At 53.0% G+C, this 19,845-nt stretch overlaps 1 protein-coding gene and 1 long non-coding RNA gene across 2 annotated transcripts in view; one reads left to right on the forward strand and one right to left on the reverse strand.

Moving 5' to 3' along the window:
• Positions 1-6,193, reverse strand: LOC148056505 (uncharacterized). Its single transcript, XR_015702879.1, has 3 exons — positions 5,870-6,193; positions 2,793-2,858; positions 1-1,537 (listed from the first exon to the last, which is right to left on the reverse strand). It is a non-coding gene; the product is annotated as an uncharacterized LOC148056505 (long non-coding RNA).
• The window catches only part of MYH7B (myosin heavy chain 7B), a 29,818-nt gene that overhangs the window by 6,411 nt on the left and 3,562 nt on the right, over positions 1-19,845 (forward strand). Inside the window, exons 9-33 of the mRNA XM_009473274.2 lie at positions 1,933-2,025; positions 2,813-2,876; positions 2,998-3,096; positions 4,157-4,260; positions 4,792-4,930; positions 6,220-6,338; positions 7,159-7,308; positions 7,648-7,818; positions 8,516-8,695; positions 8,783-8,915; positions 9,422-9,498; positions 11,013-11,100; positions 11,562-11,679; positions 12,302-12,425; positions 12,940-13,076; positions 13,514-13,769; positions 14,350-14,592; positions 14,992-15,168; positions 15,543-15,688; positions 16,289-16,379; positions 17,001-17,390; positions 17,829-17,955; positions 18,444-18,562; positions 18,794-18,990; positions 19,192-19,541. Coding sequence (XP_009471549.1) covers positions 1,933-2,025; positions 2,813-2,876; positions 2,998-3,096; positions 4,157-4,260; positions 4,792-4,930; positions 6,220-6,338; positions 7,159-7,308; positions 7,648-7,818; positions 8,516-8,695; positions 8,783-8,915; positions 9,422-9,498; positions 11,013-11,100; positions 11,562-11,679; positions 12,302-12,425; positions 12,940-13,076; positions 13,514-13,769; positions 14,350-14,592; positions 14,992-15,168; positions 15,543-15,688; positions 16,289-16,379; positions 17,001-17,390; positions 17,829-17,955; positions 18,444-18,562; positions 18,794-18,990; positions 19,192-19,541 — 3,892 coding nt within the window. The remainder of the gene's footprint in view (positions 1-1,932; positions 2,026-2,812; positions 2,877-2,997; positions 3,097-4,156; positions 4,261-4,791; positions 4,931-6,219; positions 6,339-7,158; positions 7,309-7,647; positions 7,819-8,515; positions 8,696-8,782; positions 8,916-9,421; positions 9,499-11,012; positions 11,101-11,561; positions 11,680-12,301; positions 12,426-12,939; positions 13,077-13,513; positions 13,770-14,349; positions 14,593-14,991; positions 15,169-15,542; positions 15,689-16,288; positions 16,380-17,000; positions 17,391-17,828; positions 17,956-18,443; positions 18,563-18,793; positions 18,991-19,191; positions 19,542-19,845) is intronic.

The following is a 19,845-nucleotide window of genomic DNA, read 5'->3' on the forward strand; positions in this document are numbered from 1 at the left end:
GTTGTAGACTCCTGATCTTTAATTGAGGACAGGGTTCTGCTGCACCGCAGAGCTATGGCGGGGTGATGGGGAAGGCCTGTGTGGGGCATCTGCCTTGGGTCTGGGAGCAAGGGCTGCCCCAGCACCTGGGCAGCGTTTGGTTCTCTGCTTGGCTTTGTATCTCCCGCCTTCCCATAGTTTGAAGCTTTGGTGTTTCATCTCTTAGTGACTTTCTACCTTTCTGACTCCAACCTCTCCTCCAAGGGATCATATTACTCTTCAAACCCTCGTTCCTAATCAGCACAGTGGTTGCCTGGGGGTGGTGTGGGCTCCTCCAAAGATAAGGTGAAGCCTCCAGTCTCTGAGCCATTAGTGTCCCCCCGGCCTCGAAGCCTAGCTGAGGGCGGTGGTGCCAAGGGGCAGGGGAAGAGCCTTTTTACCACGGGCAGCACTGTGCTCTGGCCGCAGACCGGGGCCCTGATGATGCCTGGACGTGCCACCCTCTGCAAAGACCTGGACTGGCTCGGCCCACCACATTGCAGGCAGCTGATGTCCTTCTCTGAGGTGCATTTCTGAGGTGCTTGCTTAGCTCCAAGGAAACAACTGAGTGCCTTTGGAAATCCAGCAAAAGTTCAGTCCCTGGCACTCCCAGCACCCCAAGGGCTCAGCAGCTCAGTCGTACATCCTTGGCCCTCGGTTTCTCTGCCTGAGCACCAAGGGACAGCCTTTAGCTGATGCACACTCTTGGTTGGGGGATGCTCATTAACACATGAGCCTCAGACCCCTTGGGCAAACTTACTGAGAGTGAGATAGCTGGGGGGCTGAATCTGCGGGTCCTGGGGCAGGCCATAGAGCAGCCCCCATTGAATCTCACAGGCCAGGCAATTTTAGATCAGGCTGAATTTAAAGATAACAGATCAAAGGATATCCAGGTGACAAAATACAGTTTGTTAGTAAAGCTGTGATTCACAGCTGCTCCCTGTCTCTTTTGCCCTTCACACGCCTGGAGCTGCAGAGATGGGGAGCAGTCGTGGGCCCAACATTGAAAAGACAGCGTGGCTCTTGGTGGGCAGAGCCCAGAGCTGGTGTTTCCCACCTAAGGAAAGCCCTATGGACTGTCATGTGTCAGAGCATGGGAAAAAGCTCTTGTGAAAAATCCTGCAGGTGCCTGTGCCACCAAACTCTGCTACTGTTGTCAAACCCCACTGTCCTTCGTGTGGCTTGGCACGAGTCTCTTGCTTCTCTCCTCGAATTCTTGTCCTGCTTTGCCTGCATTAGGTGGAGGCTGTCTCTTTATCTTTGAACTGTGCATGTGAAACACGAATGGAAAAACAAGGTTAGGGGAAGATTAATCTTGGGGCTTGCTCAGGAGAGCTCCAGTGGGTTGAGCAGATCACGCCAGCTGGGACCTGTGATGTGTTCCCATCACACTGTGACCCTGCTGTGCATGTTGTTGGTGTAGGGAGTTGTAGTTAAAGCCTGTTTTCTGGATCTCTTCTTTTACAATGTGGTGTGATTTGAACTGTCCAAGACTTTGGTTTGGTGGAAGAGGAAATGCCTGGCAGAGTCAAAGAGCAAAGAGAAATGTTTCAGACTGTTGTGGTGACAATGTGTGCTTGCTCTTGGTTTGCATATTGTAGCAGCCTAAGAAAGGGGCTAAGGACTGCTGTGTGCAGAGGGGACAGCAGCCTGGATCTTCAGAGGGACCAGTTTGGGCAAGGAGAAGCCCACAGAGAGCATTGCTGCAAAACCTAGTTCTGCTGACCCCTAAACCAAGCTGCATTGCCTCATGAGACAAGGAGATGCCTCAGGAGCAGCAGACTCTTAAAGGCAGCTAACGAGCGTAGCAGGCAGATGGTGCAAGGAGCCCCACTCTCTGTTTCCCTGTGTTGTTGGTAACAGATCCCCTCCGGCTGTGTGGGAGCTGACACATCCTTTGGTTTTGTTTTCCAGGGCACCCTCGAAGATCAAATCATTGAGGCTAACCCAGCTATGGAAGCTTTTGGCAATGCCAAAACCATAAGAAATGACAACTCCTCGCGTTTTGTAAGTGCCTTAGCAAGAGAGAGAGCTAATGATGTGCTGTGTTTATGTAAGCTGAATGCATCACTTGTGGCATTGTCTTTTTGTACGGTGTGAGCCAAAGGCACGTAGCAGGAAGCTAGCTCTGCTTCCTAGTGGGATTGGACTGCGGAGGCCAAGCTGCTTCTGGGTGCATCAGTGCAGTAAATGGTGTGCTGGTCAGAATGAATCCCCCTGGTGTCACAGCCTGTGCCTGGAGAGAAGTGCCTTACAGGACCAAAGTTGAGAGGGCCAGTAAGCACAGGCTGGAGTGCTGGAGCTGGGACAGACCAGCAAGTCCCTTCCAGGGAGCAGCATCTTTTTTGTTAAGCCCAGCCTTGGTCTGCTGTGGGATGCAGAGCTCATCAGCCACAGGTGGCTTTGATGTGCCTTGGAGGGAAAGGAGACACTCCTGCATGAGGTTCCTCAGCACACCATGGAGCAGGAGGCTGTGGGCAGACTCAGTATCATGCTGCCCCGCAGAAGTGCTTAGCTTTAAGAACAGGCTTGAGGACAGCGGTTTATCTGCTGTGAGTGAAATTTCTGCCTGCCTAGTGTTTAAAGCCTTAGGCAATGCTGTCTGACCCTCTGCACACTACAAACCAGAGAACTTCACCCACCTAACCCTCACAGAGCCCAGTAACTTGCCTGGCATCAGCAGAAGTGTAAGAAGTGGGAAATTACCAGTGTCTTGTCTGAGGTTTCTAGGAGCTGTTCAGAATTGTAGCTGTGTAGCCAAGCCCAGCACTTACCTCCTTGCACATGTTTTCAGGGCAAGTTCATCCGGATCCATTTTGGCCCCTCAGGGAAGCTGGCATCTGCAGACATTGACATCTGTGAGTAACTGTGTGCCAGCTGCAGTGGGGAGGGATTTCATCTCACTTTTTGTGCCAATGCTAGGTCAGATCCAGGAAAGAACAAGCCCTCCTCTAACCCTTCTGCCTTATTTGATTCTAGATCTCCTGGAAAAATCAAGAGTGATTTTCCAGCAACCCAAAGAGCGAAGCTACCACATCTACTACCAGATCCTCTCTGGGAAGAAACCAGAGCTGCAAGGTAAGGCAGCCAAAGCTGCAGCATAGCCTTTATAGCGTGATGGCTGGAAAACAGCAACAAAGGGCTCTGTTGTCAGCTTTGGGATCCACAGGGAATGAGCAAACCCAGCTCACCATGCAGGTACTGCCCTTGAATGCTTTGCTAGCTGCACAGGATCATAGGATTGGCAGATAATTCAGGGTGGAAGGGATTTCAAGAGGCCATCTAGTCCAGCCTCCTTTATCTTCACAGACCGAGCAGCCAGACTAAAGCCCTTTCTGCAACTGTCTAGGAGCAGAGGAGTGGTCACTCAGGATCTATCTGCAGGGTGGGAGCGTGCTTTGCAAAGCTGCCTTGCATAGAGTCCTCATCGTGTGGTGGGTACAGCACTGACCTCAGCATGTGCAAGCTGGATATTTACTCATTTTGTGGTAGTGGGAAGTGTTTTGCAGCCTACTCTGAGCTCCTTCAGCCACCCTAGTGAGATGACCTGTTTCAGGTGAGCTTGAAAACAGCTGCACAGCTCACTCACAGCAGCAGCCCTGGTGTAGATATATCCTAGATGTGTTCCCCAGGACAGTCCTAGCTGACCCAAATTTTCACTGGGGCAGTCCTGTGCTCTCAGCAGCCCTGCCCTCCAGGTGCCAGGTCACACGGAGCACACAGGAAACATTTCCATGCTGCGGAAGGATGGTTGGCACAGTCCCCTGGGGTGGTCAGCCTCTTGGCTGCGGGCTTTTGAGCTTGTGGCTGGCTCAAGAACAATACCTTATTAGGCAGGTCTGGAGAGCTGTGCAGAGCAGTAATCTTATCTGGTGGTCACAAGGACATGGATGGCCACTTCTAAATCAGTCTGCAGCCAAGCCATATCCCAAGATAGCAAGCAGGAGGCACATCACAGAAGAGATGGACCCACGTGTGGGCCTGCCTGGGCTTGAAGAGGCTGTTCCTCCCACCGGCTAGTGCCCTCTAGTTGAGGCCGGTGAAGCCTTACCTCTTCATCTGTGTCCAGGGTTGCCCCTCTGCCCCAGCTTTGTCTCTGTCAGACTGGCCTCACCCCCTGCATGTCTTCCCCCAACAGATATGCTGCTGCTCTCCCTTAATCCCTACGACTACCACTTCTGCTCTCAGGGTGTAACAACTGTGGACAACCTGGATGACGGCGAGGAACTCATGGCGACAGATGTATGTCTACTTCCTTCATACTGCACAGCCTGAGGCAGGGGCCTGGGGAGGGCATGACCTCCTTCTGGGCAGACATGGGGATGTGTCCTGGCTTTTCTGCATCCCTCTCTAAATTAGCTGTGAGTTCCCTGTGGTTTATTGGCTCTACACATGCTGTGAGCCTACAAGAAAGAGCAGAGTGACTCTGATCTCTATCAACAGCCTCCTCCAGGCAGAGAAGGGAGAGTAATTCCCTGCATTAGGAAGGGCCTCTAGCACATGAGCACTTCCCATGGCTCCCATGAGAAGATGAGATCTCAGCTCAGAAAACCTCCCACTTGTGCTAGTCCTTTTGCTTTCAAATAGATCTTGTGGGAGCTGGACTCACATTCAAAATCCCACGGATAGAATTCCTTGGCTAGGTGCCCACTGGATAGAGTACCCTGCCCAGAGCCCCACGATGGGGAGAGCGCCATAGATGATGGTGGGAGGACCAGCCCTCACCTCAGCGTGGTGATTTTGTTTTATCTATACTGCTTTGTCTCTCCTCAGCGTGCCATGGACATCTTGGGCTTCAGCAATGATGAGAAATACGGCTCCTATAAAATAGTGGGAGCTATCATGCACTTTGGCAACATGAAGTTCAAGCAAAAGCAGCGAGAAGAGCAGGCGGAGGCTGACGGCACTGAAAGTGAGTTTGGCTCCATGCTGCCAGGTCTGCCCAGCCTGGGCTGGGCATGCAAATTCCTCCAAGGGCAGACTGTGATAACTTCCCTGGCCTGGTCTGTGAAGGTCAGTGACCATGATCCCAAGCAACCACACTGTCTTAGGACCTGCTGTAGGTGCACAAAAGGGCTTGTCCTTGAGCGGGAATATTTAGGACAGCCTTTTCTGCAAGCACTAGGTGGTCTCATCTGTATCAGACTTGCCTCAGCAACATCACAGGCTGTCACACCCTGGCTGTGCTTCACCTTGTTCAGTCTTCTCCTGCCCTTCATCACCTTGCACTTCATCACTCTTGCACTTCATTAGACAGCCTTCCAGAGCAGGTTGTCCACAGAATATGAGCCAGGCCATGATCAGGACTGCAAGGACCTGCTCAAGTCACAGCCTACTGAAAAGCGGTTAAAGTAGGATACAGTCATTGTCTAATACTTTTCCTTGTTTGTTGCTTAGGCAAATCCAATGCAAATCATAGATCTAAGAGAACAGTCAGGCTGCAGAGCAAATCTGAAAATTCAGAGAAGTCAGAGCTCAAATATTTTCTATTGCTTTTGCACTGCTGCATTACATCTGTCTCCCAGGCATAATGCAGCAAGCTTCAAGGAGAGGGTGACTCTCCAGTGTGCGGAAGGATGATAGGATGCCCTATCACTTAACTGGAAGGCTTAAGCAGTAACTATACATCAGCTGAGGCAGGGACCCATCAGAAATGACTACCTGGTTTGGACCTTGTAATGCAAACATTCATGAAAGAAAAGTTCCTCTTGCCTGAGGAATGTCAACATAGGATTCAGCTGCTACCTGGGAATTAAAGCAGATTTTGGTCTAGCAGCGATTTCCCTACAGAGGTGATTTTCTAACAGTAATCTGCTATTAGGAGTCTACGAAAGATAAGCAAGAAAATTACCTCTCTTGTGGTCAGTTCAAATTCACTGCATGGGAATCCAAGCTTCCACTGGAAAATGCATAGTGATCCCCAGACCAAGAAGACTCAAAAACCTTAGAGCACCTGATAAGGTGCAGCAGGTCTGCTATGGCCATCTCCTCCAAACAGTAACTTCTCAGGCAGGAGGTCCAGACTTTGGAAACATATCCAAGGTGGGAAATCACATTAGACGCTGGAGGAGACTCTGAAGCAGGTGGAAAAACAAGTATAGTTAGCACTGATCAGCAGAAAAGCTGGTAATTGTTTTATTTTCTTTTTTTCCTTCCTGGGGCTTCCTTGCTGGCCTCTCACGCCTTTGTACTGTTGTACAGGTGCTGACAAAGCTGCCTACCTCATGGGAATCAGCTCAGCCGACCTCATCAAGGGGTTGCTCCACCCTCGTGTGAAAGTGGGCAATGAATACGTGACCAAAGGTCAGAATGTGGAACAGGTGAGTGTGCCAGGACACGGGCTCCTTGCTCACGCTGTATGTGACTCCTTTGCAGGCAGGAGTATTGCATAATGTTCTCTACACAGGGAAAACGGTGCTTCAGTTCACTCTCTTGGGTTTAGGAGGAGACTCCAGAGCAGCATGAGAAGATGTATCCACAGTTCCTGGCTTTTAGCAGCTGGGGAAGTTGGTGGCAGAGCTGGCAGATAGCTTCAGATATTAAGCAGGGCTGGACGTTCAATGCAGTATCTTTGAAGTGTGGGTTGGATCACAGCCAGAAGAGGTCCAGTTTCTATGGATCTGCTTCAGAGACGGTCACACTCCCCTGAAGAGTTCAGCTCTGCCAAGTAGAAAACTCATCTAAATACTGCTCTAAAACTCATCTAAACTGATCTTCTGGGAGACCCAAATGCACCAAAAATGTATCTTGTCAGATTTCAGCCACATCACAGTTAGGAACCCAAACCTGACCTGTGCAAGCCAGTCCTCGAGTAAAATTCAAGAAGACCTTAGGAGCTGGTGTCTTATCCAAAGTGACCTGTAGGCTCCTGCCATGCACAAAGCTTCTGAAAATATCACTTTAGACTGAATCTGTAACCTAAGACCTTGGAGGCTAAGACCAGGCCAGGGACACAAGAACACACTTGTGAGCATGTGAAAACTAATCTTGGAGCATATACTTTACCCATGAACTCCCTGGATCTGTCTGTCTGTCTGTCCTTTGTGCGCCAAGTGGAGCTCTCCTCTTCAGCCTCTAGCTCCTACAAAAGCAGGGGGAAGCATAAGTGCTCATGACCTGCTCTATGATTTGCTTTGGCAGGTTGTCTACGCTGTGGGAGCCCTGGCTAAAGCCACCTATGACCGCATGTTCAAGTGGCTGGTGACTCGGATCAACAAGACCCTAGACACCAAGCTGGCCAGACAGTTCTTCATCGGAGTACTGGACATTGCAGGCTTCGAGATCTTCGATGTGAGTTCTGCAGGCCCCCTGCAATGGATTCTGGGGAATGTTGTAGCTAGACAGCTCAGTCCCTAGTGTCTGACAACTCTGTCTCCTCCAAGAAACTGCTGGCCTTGATAAGAAAAGGAGCTCTTGTCTGAATTAATTTATCTGGAGCAAACGGGCAGCTCACAAGGGGTGTTCTAACATTGCTGTGGGCACACTTCCAGTGATTCCTGGCTACCTGCTCTGGTAGCAATCCAGCTGAGCCTAGCCGAGCTCATTCTTCACACCCAGACAAAGCAGAAGAGTGAATCCCTTCATGTCTGGAGCTCCTCCTTCTGACACAGGTTTGTTTTGTTCTTGCAGTTCAACAGCTTTGAGCAGCTGTGCATCAACTTCACCAATGAGAAACTGCAACAGTTCTTCAACCACCACATGTTTGTCCTGGAGCAAGAAGAATACAAGAAGGAAGGCATCGAATGGGTCTTCATTGACTTTGGCCTGGATCTGCAGGCTTGCATCGACCTGATTGAGAAGGTAAAGCATGAGTCAGGGCACAGGAATGGTACTTCTGGTAGGCAGCTTGTTTGCAAAGACTGGAACAGTGAGAGGTGCTTTGCTACCAGAAATGAAATTATTCCATCCCCCATCAGTGGCAAGTGCTCAACTTTGTTTTCCCCACACTTACAGCTCAGAGCCTCCAGCCCACTGAGTCCTTTTTGACACAAATTTTGACTTTATGAAACCATGGAAATTCTGTTCCTACGCCCTGGTGAGCCACAAAACCTGGTGCAGCCTTTTCCTCCAGAGAATGGTCATCTCTGCCCTTTTTTCCCTACCCACTTGCTGCCCCTCAGTGCCTCTTGCTTGAGTACTTGCTGATTCAGAGCAGCTTGTATAGAAGATTTCCACCATTGCATGCTGTAAACACCTTTTTTTTGAAAGGAGCAAACCTGTCAAGATACAGGAGAGAATCTGCCCTTCCCAACAATCTGATGGACCTGGGCAAGCCCCCATGTCTTACAGGCCTGGCCAGTCCCACTTTGACTGGCTGGAGGTCAGATGCAGCCTGGAATACACCAGTGATAGCTTGCACCATTTGCCTGAATGAGGACGAGGTCTCCCAAGTCAAGCCTTGCCTCACCTTGCTCAGTGGCACAGAAAATCCCCCGTTCTGGGATGGGACATGGCAACGCTGAGCTCAGACTTCCTTAATAGAACCTTCTCCCTGCAGCCACTGGGAATCTTGTCCATCCTCGAAGAGGAGTGCATGTTCCCGAAAGCCTCCGACATGTCATTCAAAGCTAAGCTCTACGACAACCACATTGGGAAGTCGCCCAACTTCCAGAAGCCCCGGCCAGATAAAAAGCGGAAATACGAGGCCCACTTTGAGCTGGTGCACTATGCTGGTGTGGTACGTCCCCTGTCAGCTCTTCCACAGCATTCACACCTTCCCCCTTGCAGGGCTGTCCTTACCTTTGCCTCTCTCCTCTGGTGGTAGGTACCATACAACATCATTGGGTGGCTGGACAAGAACAAGGACCCCCTGAATGAGACAGTGGTGTCTGTCTTCCAAAAATCCCAAAACAAGCTCCTGGCCTCCCTCTATGAGAACTATGTGAGCTCTACTTCAGGTGAGGAACAACCTCATCCCTTTTTTTGCCTCAGTCTCTCCCTCCTTTTGCAGCAAAGCCTCCTTATCCCCACGGCCAGCTGTTGGTGCAGCATTCCTGCACCTAGCAGCCTGGGCAAAGGGAAGACCCACATTGATCCCTAAAAACCTCTCTGACCTGGGTAGGTGGGTACTCTGGACATGCAGTGCTGGCCTAGAGGCTTTAGGTGGGTGGTTAGGACCAGGCTGAGCTTGTGTGGTGCTGTAGAGCTGTCCTGGTGGACCTGTGACTTGGAATGTGTCAAGGGGTCTCTTGTTACCAAGAGCTGAGGAGCAACACCCAGAGTTGGGTGCTGTGGGAGATGTTTTTGGTGGTCTGCAGCTTTGTTCTGCAGTAGGGCACTACCATCTCTGCTTTACAGAGAGCAGGGGCTATGGGCTTTTCAGGGGTGTTTGGGGGTGCTCCTGAGTCCTCCAAGCTGAGAAGATGTTTTGCTGATGTAATTAATCAATATTTCAACCCAACAGAGGAACCTCACAAGCCAGGGACCAAGGAGAAACGTAAAAAGGCAGCTTCTTTCCAAACAGTGTCGCAGCTGCACAAGGTAAGAGCCAGTCCCTCATCCAAGGCCATGAGGGAAACATGCTCAGAGTGTCCCAGTATCAGTCCCACTTCCCTGCCAAGACCCTGGGGTATCTTGCACATGAGCTCCTGGGGCCTGAAGGACCACCAGGGCTCCAGAAGGACCACCACTAGGCAAAAGCTCCTAACACTCTCTCGTCCCTGGGCAAGGGGCCTGTGCCTGGCAGAGTCCCAGCCCTGTACCTGTGCTGCTAGGGAAGGACACGAGGCTCCAGGCTGGGAGAGCGATGGCTCCCTTTGAGCTGGGGCTTGTGCTGCTTCTGCCCACGTGATGCTTGCGCTGCTCAGCAGCTCCTTCACCTTTGAGAGAGCGGCAGTTAAGACTTGTAGTGATGTTTAGATAATGTATTACATGAACATCACTTTAAGTCTGTGCTACTTCTCTCCTCATTCTTGTCGGCGGGAAGGACAGCCTTTGGGCAGAAGAAAATGGAGGAGGATCTTGCAGGTCTCTGAGCAGGCAGCTCTCTGCTGTCCTGTCCAGGGAGGTGACCTGAGCTATTTTACAGCTCAGGATAACACACACCCCCATTCCCATGCTTACCACAGGAGTTATTTGTCCACCCCAGAGCTTAAGCAACTGGAAAACAGCAGAGAGGGGTGTGTGAGCCCAAAGCTGTGTCCTGCCATGACAGCCGTGTGGTGACAGGGTGCTCAAAGAGGGCAGCGCTTGTGTCAGAGCCCCCGTTCAGGGAAACATGTGACTTTCTTCCTCCTGGGCAAGTCACAGGCCTTGGGGAAAGGTGTCTGCAGTGACAAGTTGCCCCATGATGACATGGAGCTGTGGGGAGGCATTCCCTTCCCCGAGCTGGTCCTGGACAGGCTGAGCCTGTACAAGCAGGGCAAGGCAGCCTGGAAAGATCGAGGGTGCAGATGCCTTTCCCACAAGAAAAAGCAGGACCATGTCTTGGCTTGAACCCTGCTTTGGAGAGAAAAAGAGGCCCAGGCTGGATCGGCAGGGCCCTTTGTCACGGCCGAAGGGCGTGGGCAGCACTGTGGAGGTGCAGGGAAAACCTGATGAGATGAGGACTGCAGCCAATGTGGATGCCAGCACTAGATTTGCAGGGTGCTGAGCACAGGGCTGATGGGCACCAGCAGAGCTGTATACCAGGAATACGCTCAGTCCTGTGTTCCTGGCTCTCCCCTGCAGCAAAACTTTACCTACAAATACTTGGGAAGCATCTGGCTCCTCTCTGGTGTAGCAAAACCTGCAGGTGCCATTTGGCATGTCTGCCAGCCCAGTCCCTTCTGCCATTGCTCCCACTCTGGTAGAAGGCAGTGGTCCTGCTATGGGGCTGGGGATGTCCTGTTGGCAGGATAGCACAGAGAGCAGCCAAGCTGGAGGAAATTCCCCCTCTCATGAAGAGTGGTAAGGGGCTCTCAGTGTCTGCTCTATGGGGGTAAGGGGCTGGAGAGAAGTGTTATAGGGGAGCAGAGCTGTCACCTCATGCCTCATCCCCTGTGTCTGCCCTACAGGAGAATCTCAACAAGCTGATGACCAACCTGCGCTCCACTCAGCCCCACTTTGTCCGCTGCATCATCCCCAATGAGACAAAGACCCCAGGTATGCATGGACTGAGACAGCACCCTGGCAGTTCCCTTGGGTGACATCCACATGTGGGACCTGGCAGGGACCCTTGCACCCACCTTCTCCCCAACCCTTTTCTTGCAGCAGTTCTGCTGCCACTGAGACCTGGTCCCATCTCAGTGTGGAAACCCCTGTGACCCATGCCAGTCTCCTCTACTGGGGAGAATGAATTTTGCCAGGCTACCATTTTGCTTGTGCATTGATGGTTGGGCTGCCTTGCACTTGTGTATAACAGCAGGCACGGATGAGTGTTTCAGGCTGACTTCCACCATCCGAGGCCCAGGCTGCAGCACTGGTGCTCAGCATAGGCCTACAGGACAGGTTAACACCCACGTTCAAAACCACGGGCTGTTTCCAGAGTTCAGGCCCATGCTGCAGCTCCATTTCCCCTGTCTTCTTGGGCTGATCGTCTGGTCCATCTTTGTTCTCACCCACAGGAGCCATGGATGCCTTCCTGGTGCTGCACCAGCTGCGGTGTAACGGTGTCCTTGAAGGTATCCGCATCTGCCGTAAGGGATTCCCCAACAGGATCCTCTATGCAGACTTCAAGCAGCGGTAACTCCTTCTTCTTCCTTGCCCAGAAACCCACACGTGTTCTTAGGGGAGACAGACTTGCCCTGGCTCTGACCTGCTCCCCAGCTTGTGCAGGGCTGGTCTGAACCACCACAATACACCTAGTGTTCAGTCTGGGATAACTCTGCTGCTAGCTCTGTGGTGCCAGACATGGATAGTTTGGTGCCAGACATGATGAGACAGCAGGACTGGTGATGTCTGAGATGCTGAATGCAGGGCTGGTGTAGGTGGATGGTGGCAAGGCTCAGGTCCCCCAATACTGGCTCAGATTTCTCTCTGTCCTTGGGGTCCTTACCATTCTCCAGCTGGCCCCATCCACCTTGCTTGGTCTGGGCCTGACCAGGCATGGTGAGGCCAGTGGCCTCCTCCTGCACAGTCTTTCTTGTGTTCAGGGACTAAGATCTGGCAGGGTTCCCTGGTATCTGCTCTGCAGAAGAGCCCATACTGTGCCCTGGAGCTCATGGTTCATACATGGCTCCAGCCTGTGCTGCAGCAACATGATTCCAGGGGGAACTGGCATGACTGGGTTACAGGCATGATGATGGAGCCATCAACTCTGTGCTAAGGTTCTCTTGCATGTCCTCCCTCTCCTTTGTCCCTGCAGCTACCGTATCCTGAATCCAGCAGCCATTCCAGATGACAAGTTTGTGGACAGCAGAAAGGCCACAGAGAAGCTGCTGAGCTCCCTGGAACTAGACCACTCACAGTACAAGTTTGGTCATACCAAGGTGAGACCAGGCGGCTGGTCCTTGGGAGGGAGACATTGCCCCTCCAGTCTATCTGCAATCCCAGTTTGCTCTCCGTGCCCAGCTTGCTCTCTGCCTGGCCACAGCCCTGCTGAAGCTCTGCGCTTTAGGTTGCGTGTGGCCCTTGAAGGGATTAAGGAGGGCAGAGGAAGATGCAGGCTGGGAAGAAACAGGTCTGAGCAAAAGCTCACTGCTGCCTGACCTCATACCACCCAACACAGCCGCTAGTCCCCGCTGGGGAATATGATGTGCTCAGGGCAGGGAGATCTGGTGCCCAGCTGTGCCTATGCCTTGTGTGGCTGCACCTCCAACCAGTGCAGAGCGTGGGTGTGTGCCCATGCAGGGAGGGCACCTAAACCTGCAGTGTGTAGCCCTCACTGCTCTGTCTATCCCTGCTTTGGGCCGCATGTAGCCCAGGTCTGCCTGACTGGTTATGTTACCTCTGAGCCCTCTGTCCTCTCTGCTGTTGACTCTGTTCTCACTCTCTTGCCTGCAGGTGTTTTTCAAGGCTGGTTTGCTGGGCTTGCTGGAAGAGATGCGAGATGAGCGTCTGGCCAAGATCCTGACCATGCTGCAGGCCAGAATCCGCGGGCACCTCATGCGCATTGAGTATCAGAAGATCATCAGTAGGAGGTAGAGTTGTAGGGGAAAGAGGCAGAACTTCGTGTGTCTCCTTGTTCCTTCTGCACATTTCAACGGGTTTGACCTGTGGGGCTTGCCTATGGCTGGCAGTGGTTGAGTATGGCCCTGTCCTGAAGGGATGGAGGCAGACCTGTAAGAGGTCTGGCATGGGCCTGGTAGGGAGGGTCAGTGTATCTACATGGGGGAGCCTTTGATTTCCACTGGAAGATTCAGAGGGATGCAAAGTGAAGAGACCTGAAAGCCAGGCCCCACCACCCATCCCACTAGGGCCATTACAGTGTGCAGATAATGTGCCATTCATTCAACATACTGCCATTTGTCCAGCTGGTGGAGAGCAGAGCCATGTCCAGGCCTGCAAAAGCCAGGTTTCCGCTGCAGTGAGGATGGGAATCTACACCCATGATGATGCTGTGCTTGTATCCCTCCAGGGAAGCCCTCTATACCATCCAGTGGAATATCCGAGCCTTCAATGCTGTCAAGAACTGGTCCTGGATGAAGCTGTTCTTCAAGATCAAGCCTTTACTCAAGTCTGCTCAGACTGAGAAAGAAATGTCCACCCTGAAGGAGGAGTTCCAGAAGCTGAAGGAGGCTCTGGAGAAGTCCGAGGCTAAGAGGAAGGAGCTGGAAGAGAAGCAGGTCTCCATGATCCAGGAGAAGAATGACCTGGCTCTCCAGCTGCAGGCAGTGAGTGCCTCACCCTCTCTCTGGAAGTGTAAAGATAGTGCAGGGTCCATGGGTAGAAGAAGGAGCAGAGCATGCTAGATCCCTCCTTCAGCCTCTTGCAGTTCTGAGACCCTCTCATTGCCACAATCTGTTTGAAATGCAATGTTACACTCAGTGCAAACCTGAAGTAACGTCACAGACTTGCCATCTCAAGGCTGCTGTGGGGATTCAAGCTTCCCTGGCTCTGGAAAGGTTGATCTCCTCACGAGGAGGTGGGCGGGATGGCAATGTTTGCTCGCCAAACTGTGGCTAATCTGTGCCATTTCTGTGCCAGGAAGTGTCAGCCCAGTGTTTCCTTCCTCTGGAAAGATTTAGTTGCTGTTAGCTCTTTGGCCCTGGTTAGTGTTAGCGGATGTCCCATGGACTTTGAAAATGGGCAGTGACTGGAGCTGTCTTTTTTTTGTACGCCTGAGCACCTTGGGCTTGCTCTGCCCCTTCCACAAGGAGAGCTTCAGCTCTGGGCCAGGATAGCATGGCTGAGAGCCTGCTGGTATGCTCTTGGGGCAGTGGATGAACACTGGCTCTTCTGTGCCTGTCCCAGGAGCAAGACAACCTGGCAGATGCAGAGGAGCGCTGCGACCTGCTGATCAAGTCCAAGATCCAGCTGGAGGCCAAGGTGAAGGAGCTGACAGAGCGTCTGGAGGATGAGGAGGAGATGAACTCAGACCTCACTGCCAAGAAACGCAAGCTAGAGGATGAGTGTGCAGAGCTGAAGAAGGACATCGATGACCTAGAGATCACGCTGGCCAAGGTGGAGAAGGAGAAGCATGCCACGGAGAACAAGGTAACTGACCCTCCCTGCAGAGGACAGCCTCATTGCCTTGGGGCCTCAGTGCTTGTGGGGGCACCAAAGGGAAACATGAGGGACAAGGCTGCTGGTGTGTGGGAGCTGGGGCAGGGCAGACTGCAAAGAGGTGTGGGAGAGGGCAAAACCCTCTGGTGTCCTGCCTCGTTGCACAGGAGTGGTATGGGCAAACGGTTCTGTGCAATGGCAAGTGATTTGGGGCATTGACAAACCACCTGGTGGAACCAGCCTGGCCAAGGGGAGGGAGACTGGCTGCTGCTGTGGTGCCAAGCTGCTGTTGATCATGGACTCCTGCCTTTCATGGGTCAGGCTGCTGTATTAGCTTTGCATCCCCTCTCTCTGAGATGATGTGCTCAATTTTTGACCTCACTGATCTAGGTTAAAAACCTGATTGAAGAGATGGCTGCTCTGGATGAGATCATTGCCAAGCTGACAAAAGAGAAGAAAGCACTGCAAGAGGCTCATCAGCAGGCCCTGGATGACCTGCAGGCTGAGGAAGACAAGGTCAACACATTGACCAAAGCCAAGGTCAAACTGGAGCAGCAAGTGGATGATGTGAGTCATAGGCCAGTGACAGTGAAGTGAGAGAGGTTTGAGTTACTTCTCCAGGAGAGCCCAAAGGCTCCCTGAGTGAGATCTGGAGGGCGGGCATTGTTATCAGATCACCATTTAATATGGCCAGTGGATTAATTAATATTTATTAATATTAATAATTAATATCGCCCTTTGACACACTGCCCCTGAACCAAGAGGTGGTCCAGAGTACCTCATGGAGAGTGGTCCTGGGCTCAGGGAATGGGACTGGAGACCATCTAGGAGACAGCTCTGGATCTTGGGGCTGGGTGAAGTTCCCACAGCAATGGACATGGGGAAGGTTGGGGCTACAGAGGGTCCTTTCCTTCCCTATCCTGTCTCCCTTCATTCTCTAGCTGGAAAGCTCTCTTGAACAAGAAAAGAAGATCCGCATGGACCTGGAAAGAGCAAAGAGGAAGCTTGAAGGAGACCTGAAGTTGACACAAGAGTCTGTAATGGATCTGGAGAATGACAAACAGCAGCTGGAGGAGAAACTGAAAAAGTGAGTGTGGGTGATATGTGCCTGGGCTGCGTGCTTACTCTGCCAGGCCAGTGCCCACCTCTCAGTCAAGTGGACATGTGGCCTCTGCAGGGACTGCTGGGATGTGGCTTTGAGCACTGCTGGTGTGATCAGTCTGGGCAAAATGAGGGCTTAGTTTTCCTGGGCACTATGCAGAGATGCTGAGGAGCTTGTCAGCTGCAGAGGCTAATAGACCAGGGCACTATAGACCTTCCTCTGTACATGGGGTTGGAGAGGAGAGACTTGCCTGGCAGGATGCTAACGCAGAGCTGGGACTTCAGCTACAACTACAGACTTCATCACTCATGTCCCATTCTTGTTGGAGAACCAGAGAACACCACCTAGGGACCTCACAGGGAAAACCTCAGAGCCAGGCTGTCTGCTAGTTTGGCCACTCCAGCCCTCCCTCAGAGCAGTCCATGTGCTGCTTCTTACCCCTGCAGTCCCTTTCCCATGTGGGTTTGTTTGTCCTGGGCCTGGGTGCTACAGTGCAGAGAACAATCTTCCTCTGGCTTCAGGAGCCAGAGGGACTTGGCAGGACAGTGTTTGTCTGACCAGAGGCTCTGCCTTCTTTCTGTACAGGAAAGACTTTGAAATGAGTCAGCTGAATTCAAGGATTGAAGATGGGCAAGTGACTGAGGCCCAGCTGCAGAAGAAGATCAAGGAGCTCCAGGTATGGTGGAACTGGTCTTACAGTCTGGGAGTCCTAAATTTCCATCAGATGTAATGTGCTGGGGAAGCTGCATGGGCCAGTCCCTCTCTGAGCACTGGGGCATCTCCTTGGCAGAAGAGTGATGAAAAAAGCTGGCATTGTTAGCAGAAGGAAAGCCCTCTGCCAAAGGTGAACTGAAAATTAAAGGATGAACTGTTGAGGTGAACGCTAGCACCAGCATGAGGAACAGCTTCTAGGATGTAGTTCTCTGTACAGACTAAAACCTTAAATCCAGCGCCCAGACTCTGAAGATCCAAATCTAGTATATTGGGCTTCTTCCTATCAGAGAGAGGCCCCCAGATTCAGGCTGTTTACATGGAGGTTCCCACTGAAAAGAAGCTAAGATCAGCCTGGATCCTCATGGCAGGGAACAGAGGAGAGCAGGAGCTTTGCAAAACACGCTAGCAAAGAGCACCAGGCATGCCTGCCTCCGAGAATCCTGAAACAGCCCAAGCATTTGCTCCAGACTGGTGGCTTGTTGCTCCCCAGCATGCGAGGAGACACCTTTCTCCATTGTGGAGAGCAAAGATTCTTGAGCTTTGCTGGGTGCTTGGAGCATCTGCCTTATTCTGTCTCTGGCAGGCCCGCATTGAGGAGCTGGAGGAGGAGCTGGAGGCTGAGCGTGCTGCCAGAGCCAAGGTGGAGAAGCAGCGGGCAGAAGTGTCACGGGAGCTGGAGGAGCTAAGCGAGCGGCTGGAGGAGGCTGGTGGAGCAACGGCCACGCAGCTGGAGATGAACAAGAAGCGGGAAGCAGAATTTCTGAAGCTGCGACGGGACCTGGAGGAGGCAACCCTGCAGCATGAGTCCACGGCAGCCGCCCTGCGGAAGAAACACGCAGACAGTGTGGCGGAGCTGAGCGAGCAGATTGACAACCTGCAGCGAGTCAAGCAGAAGCTGGAGAAGGAGAAGAGCGAGATGAAGATGGAGGTGGACGACCTATCATCCAACATTGAATACCTCACCAAGAACAAGGTGGGCACTGGTTCTGTATGGGGCAGGTTCATCTCTTCTGTGAACATCAGTGCCACTGGTTGCAGTGTGTTCAGCACAGCCATGTCCATGGGATGTTGTCCTAGGTAGCTCCTTGCCACAGCCAAGTCCCTCTTTTTCACTAGATATAGCTTGTCCCTGTGTCACTATGGCAGTGCTTGCAGGATGCTTTGCTTGTCCTACTCAAGTCTGGAGGATCTGGGAAGACATTTCCTGGGAGAGTGACTGCAGGGAGCCACTGTTAGCTCAGCAGAGACACAAGAGCTCTGGCAGGCTCCTGCTTTCTGCCTTGTGTGCACATGGGATCAGCTGAGCAGGGCAGCGAGGTCCCAGGGTGATGCAGTCACTGACCCCCTTCTGGGAGAATGGTGCTCTCTGGCCAGAGCTGAGTCTCACGCAGGCTTTGCTTGGTGCATGCAGGCCAATGCCGAGAAGCTGTGCCGCACCTATGAAGATCAGCTGAGCGAGGCCAAGTCCAAAGTGGATGAGCTGCAGCGACAACTGACCGACGTGAGCACGCAGCGAGGCAGGCTGCAGACCGAGAACGGTAGGTGGGGATGGCAGGCAGGGGACACGTGGCTGCCCTGGGGCTGCTCTTGCTCTGGGGCATCTGTGTGGGGGAGCTGTGGGTCAGCCGGGCAGACTGTCCTGCTTCTCCCATGGGCAAAAAAAACCCAGCAGGAGCTCCATCTGGAGTGGTGGGGAGTGGGATGTCTGTGTTGTGCCTCCACTCAGGCCTTGCAGAGGTGCTGTAGAGCTTGGCAAGGAAGAGGACCTCTGTGGTGATGCTAGTTGTGTGGGGGGATGTGCTGTGATCTCAAGCATCAGAAGGAGGGGTTCCTAGCTGGCATGCTTGGCCTTTAGCTGCTGGTGTGCACCTCTGCCTATGGGACCCAGCTTGCCTGGGTGAGGATGCAACTGGGACTGCTGGAGGTCTCCACACAGCTGAAGGCCACAGGCTGTGGGGGGTGTGGGCTAATGCAGATTGCAGCCCTTCGGCCCCAAAGTAGCTGTTTTGGCTCTGTTTGAACCCAGGGGAGCTTAGTCGGCTGCTGGAGGAGAAGGAGTCCTTCATCAACCAGCTGAGCCGTGGCAAGATGTCATTCACACAGAACATCGAGGAACTCAAGAGGCAGCTGGAGGAAGAGACCAAGGTGAGGCTTTTAGGGCATAGCTGATCTCTGAGTGACACAGATCTTGGGGAACGGGACATGTGTCCCACTGTGACAGTGGCCCAGCTTCTTGGACTGGGGAGGTGGGACATAGCTGCACACAGGTGCCCCAGGGGCAGGTTTTAGCCTGGGAAAAACAGAAGTTCCCTCCTGCTGCCCCCAGTCCTGGCACCTGGGGCCAGCTGCTCCTCTCATGAGCTCTCCCTTCTCCAGAGCAAGAATGCCCTGGCCCATGCCCTGCAAGCCTCCCGGCATGACTGCGACCTGCTGCGGGAGCAGTACGAGGAGGAGGTGGAGGCCAAGAGCGAGCTCCAGAGGAACTTGTCCAAGGCCAATGCAGAAGTAGCCCAGTGGAGAACCAAGTATGAGACGGATGCCATCCAGAGGACGGAAGAGCTGGAGGAAGCCAAGTAAGTCTCATGGCAGAAGTCAGTTCCTTGCAGGTGGCAAGTTTCTGTTCAACGATGGGGCTTTCCCAGACCCCAGGGTGAGACTGCACCCTCCTGCCCAGACTTGAGGCTGTTTGGGCAGGCTGTGGCCTCCCCTCTTCAGAGCAGTGGGGTGGGATGGCACTTGGGCTGGGAGCACTCACCCCTTGATGCCATCGGCAGGAAGAAGCTGGCCATTCGGCTGCAGGAGGCGGAGGAGGCAGTGGAGGCCGCTCATGCCAAGTGCTCCTCGCTGGAAAAGACCAAGCACCGGCTGCAGACAGAGATTGAGGACCTCTCAGTGGACCTGGAGCGTGCCAACTCAGCCTGCGCTGCCCTGGACAAGAAGCAACGCAACTTTGACAGGATCCTGGCTGAGTGGAAGCAGAAGTATGAGGAGACCCAGGCAGAGCTGGAGGCATCACAGAAGGAGTCACGCAGCCTGAGCACAGAGCTCTTCAAGCTCAAGAACGCCTACGAGGAGTCCCTGGACAACCTGGAGACCCTCAAGAGGGAGAACAAGAACCTGCAGGGTAGGACTGGGCTCAGGCTCTTTCCTTGGGACTCTCTGCCCAGGGCCCTGTTCTCATGGGCAGCCCCTTGTCCTCAGCCACGTGGAGGGACAGGGGAGCCGTGTAGGAAGGGAGAAGACCTTGCTGCTCAGCCAAGCCTGGCGCATTTCCTCCTTGGAGGGATGCAGCAGCCCAGCCAGGAGGCCAGCATGTGTCCTGCCCTCTTGCTGGGGCACTCTGGGCAGACAGGCAGTGCCACATGGCTCTTGTTTCCAAGTGGTGCATGTTTTGCTGCTGAAAGTGCCATGGCTGTGGCATGACACTG

This window comes from Nipponia nippon, unplaced genomic scaffold, assembly GCF_047370975.1.
Source record: "Nipponia nippon isolate SJK-2023a ecotype South Korea unplaced genomic scaffold, ASM4737097v1 scaffold_13, whole genome shotgun sequence".
NCBI classification, from domain to species: Eukaryota; Metazoa; Chordata; class Aves; order Pelecaniformes; family Threskiornithidae; genus Nipponia; species Nipponia nippon.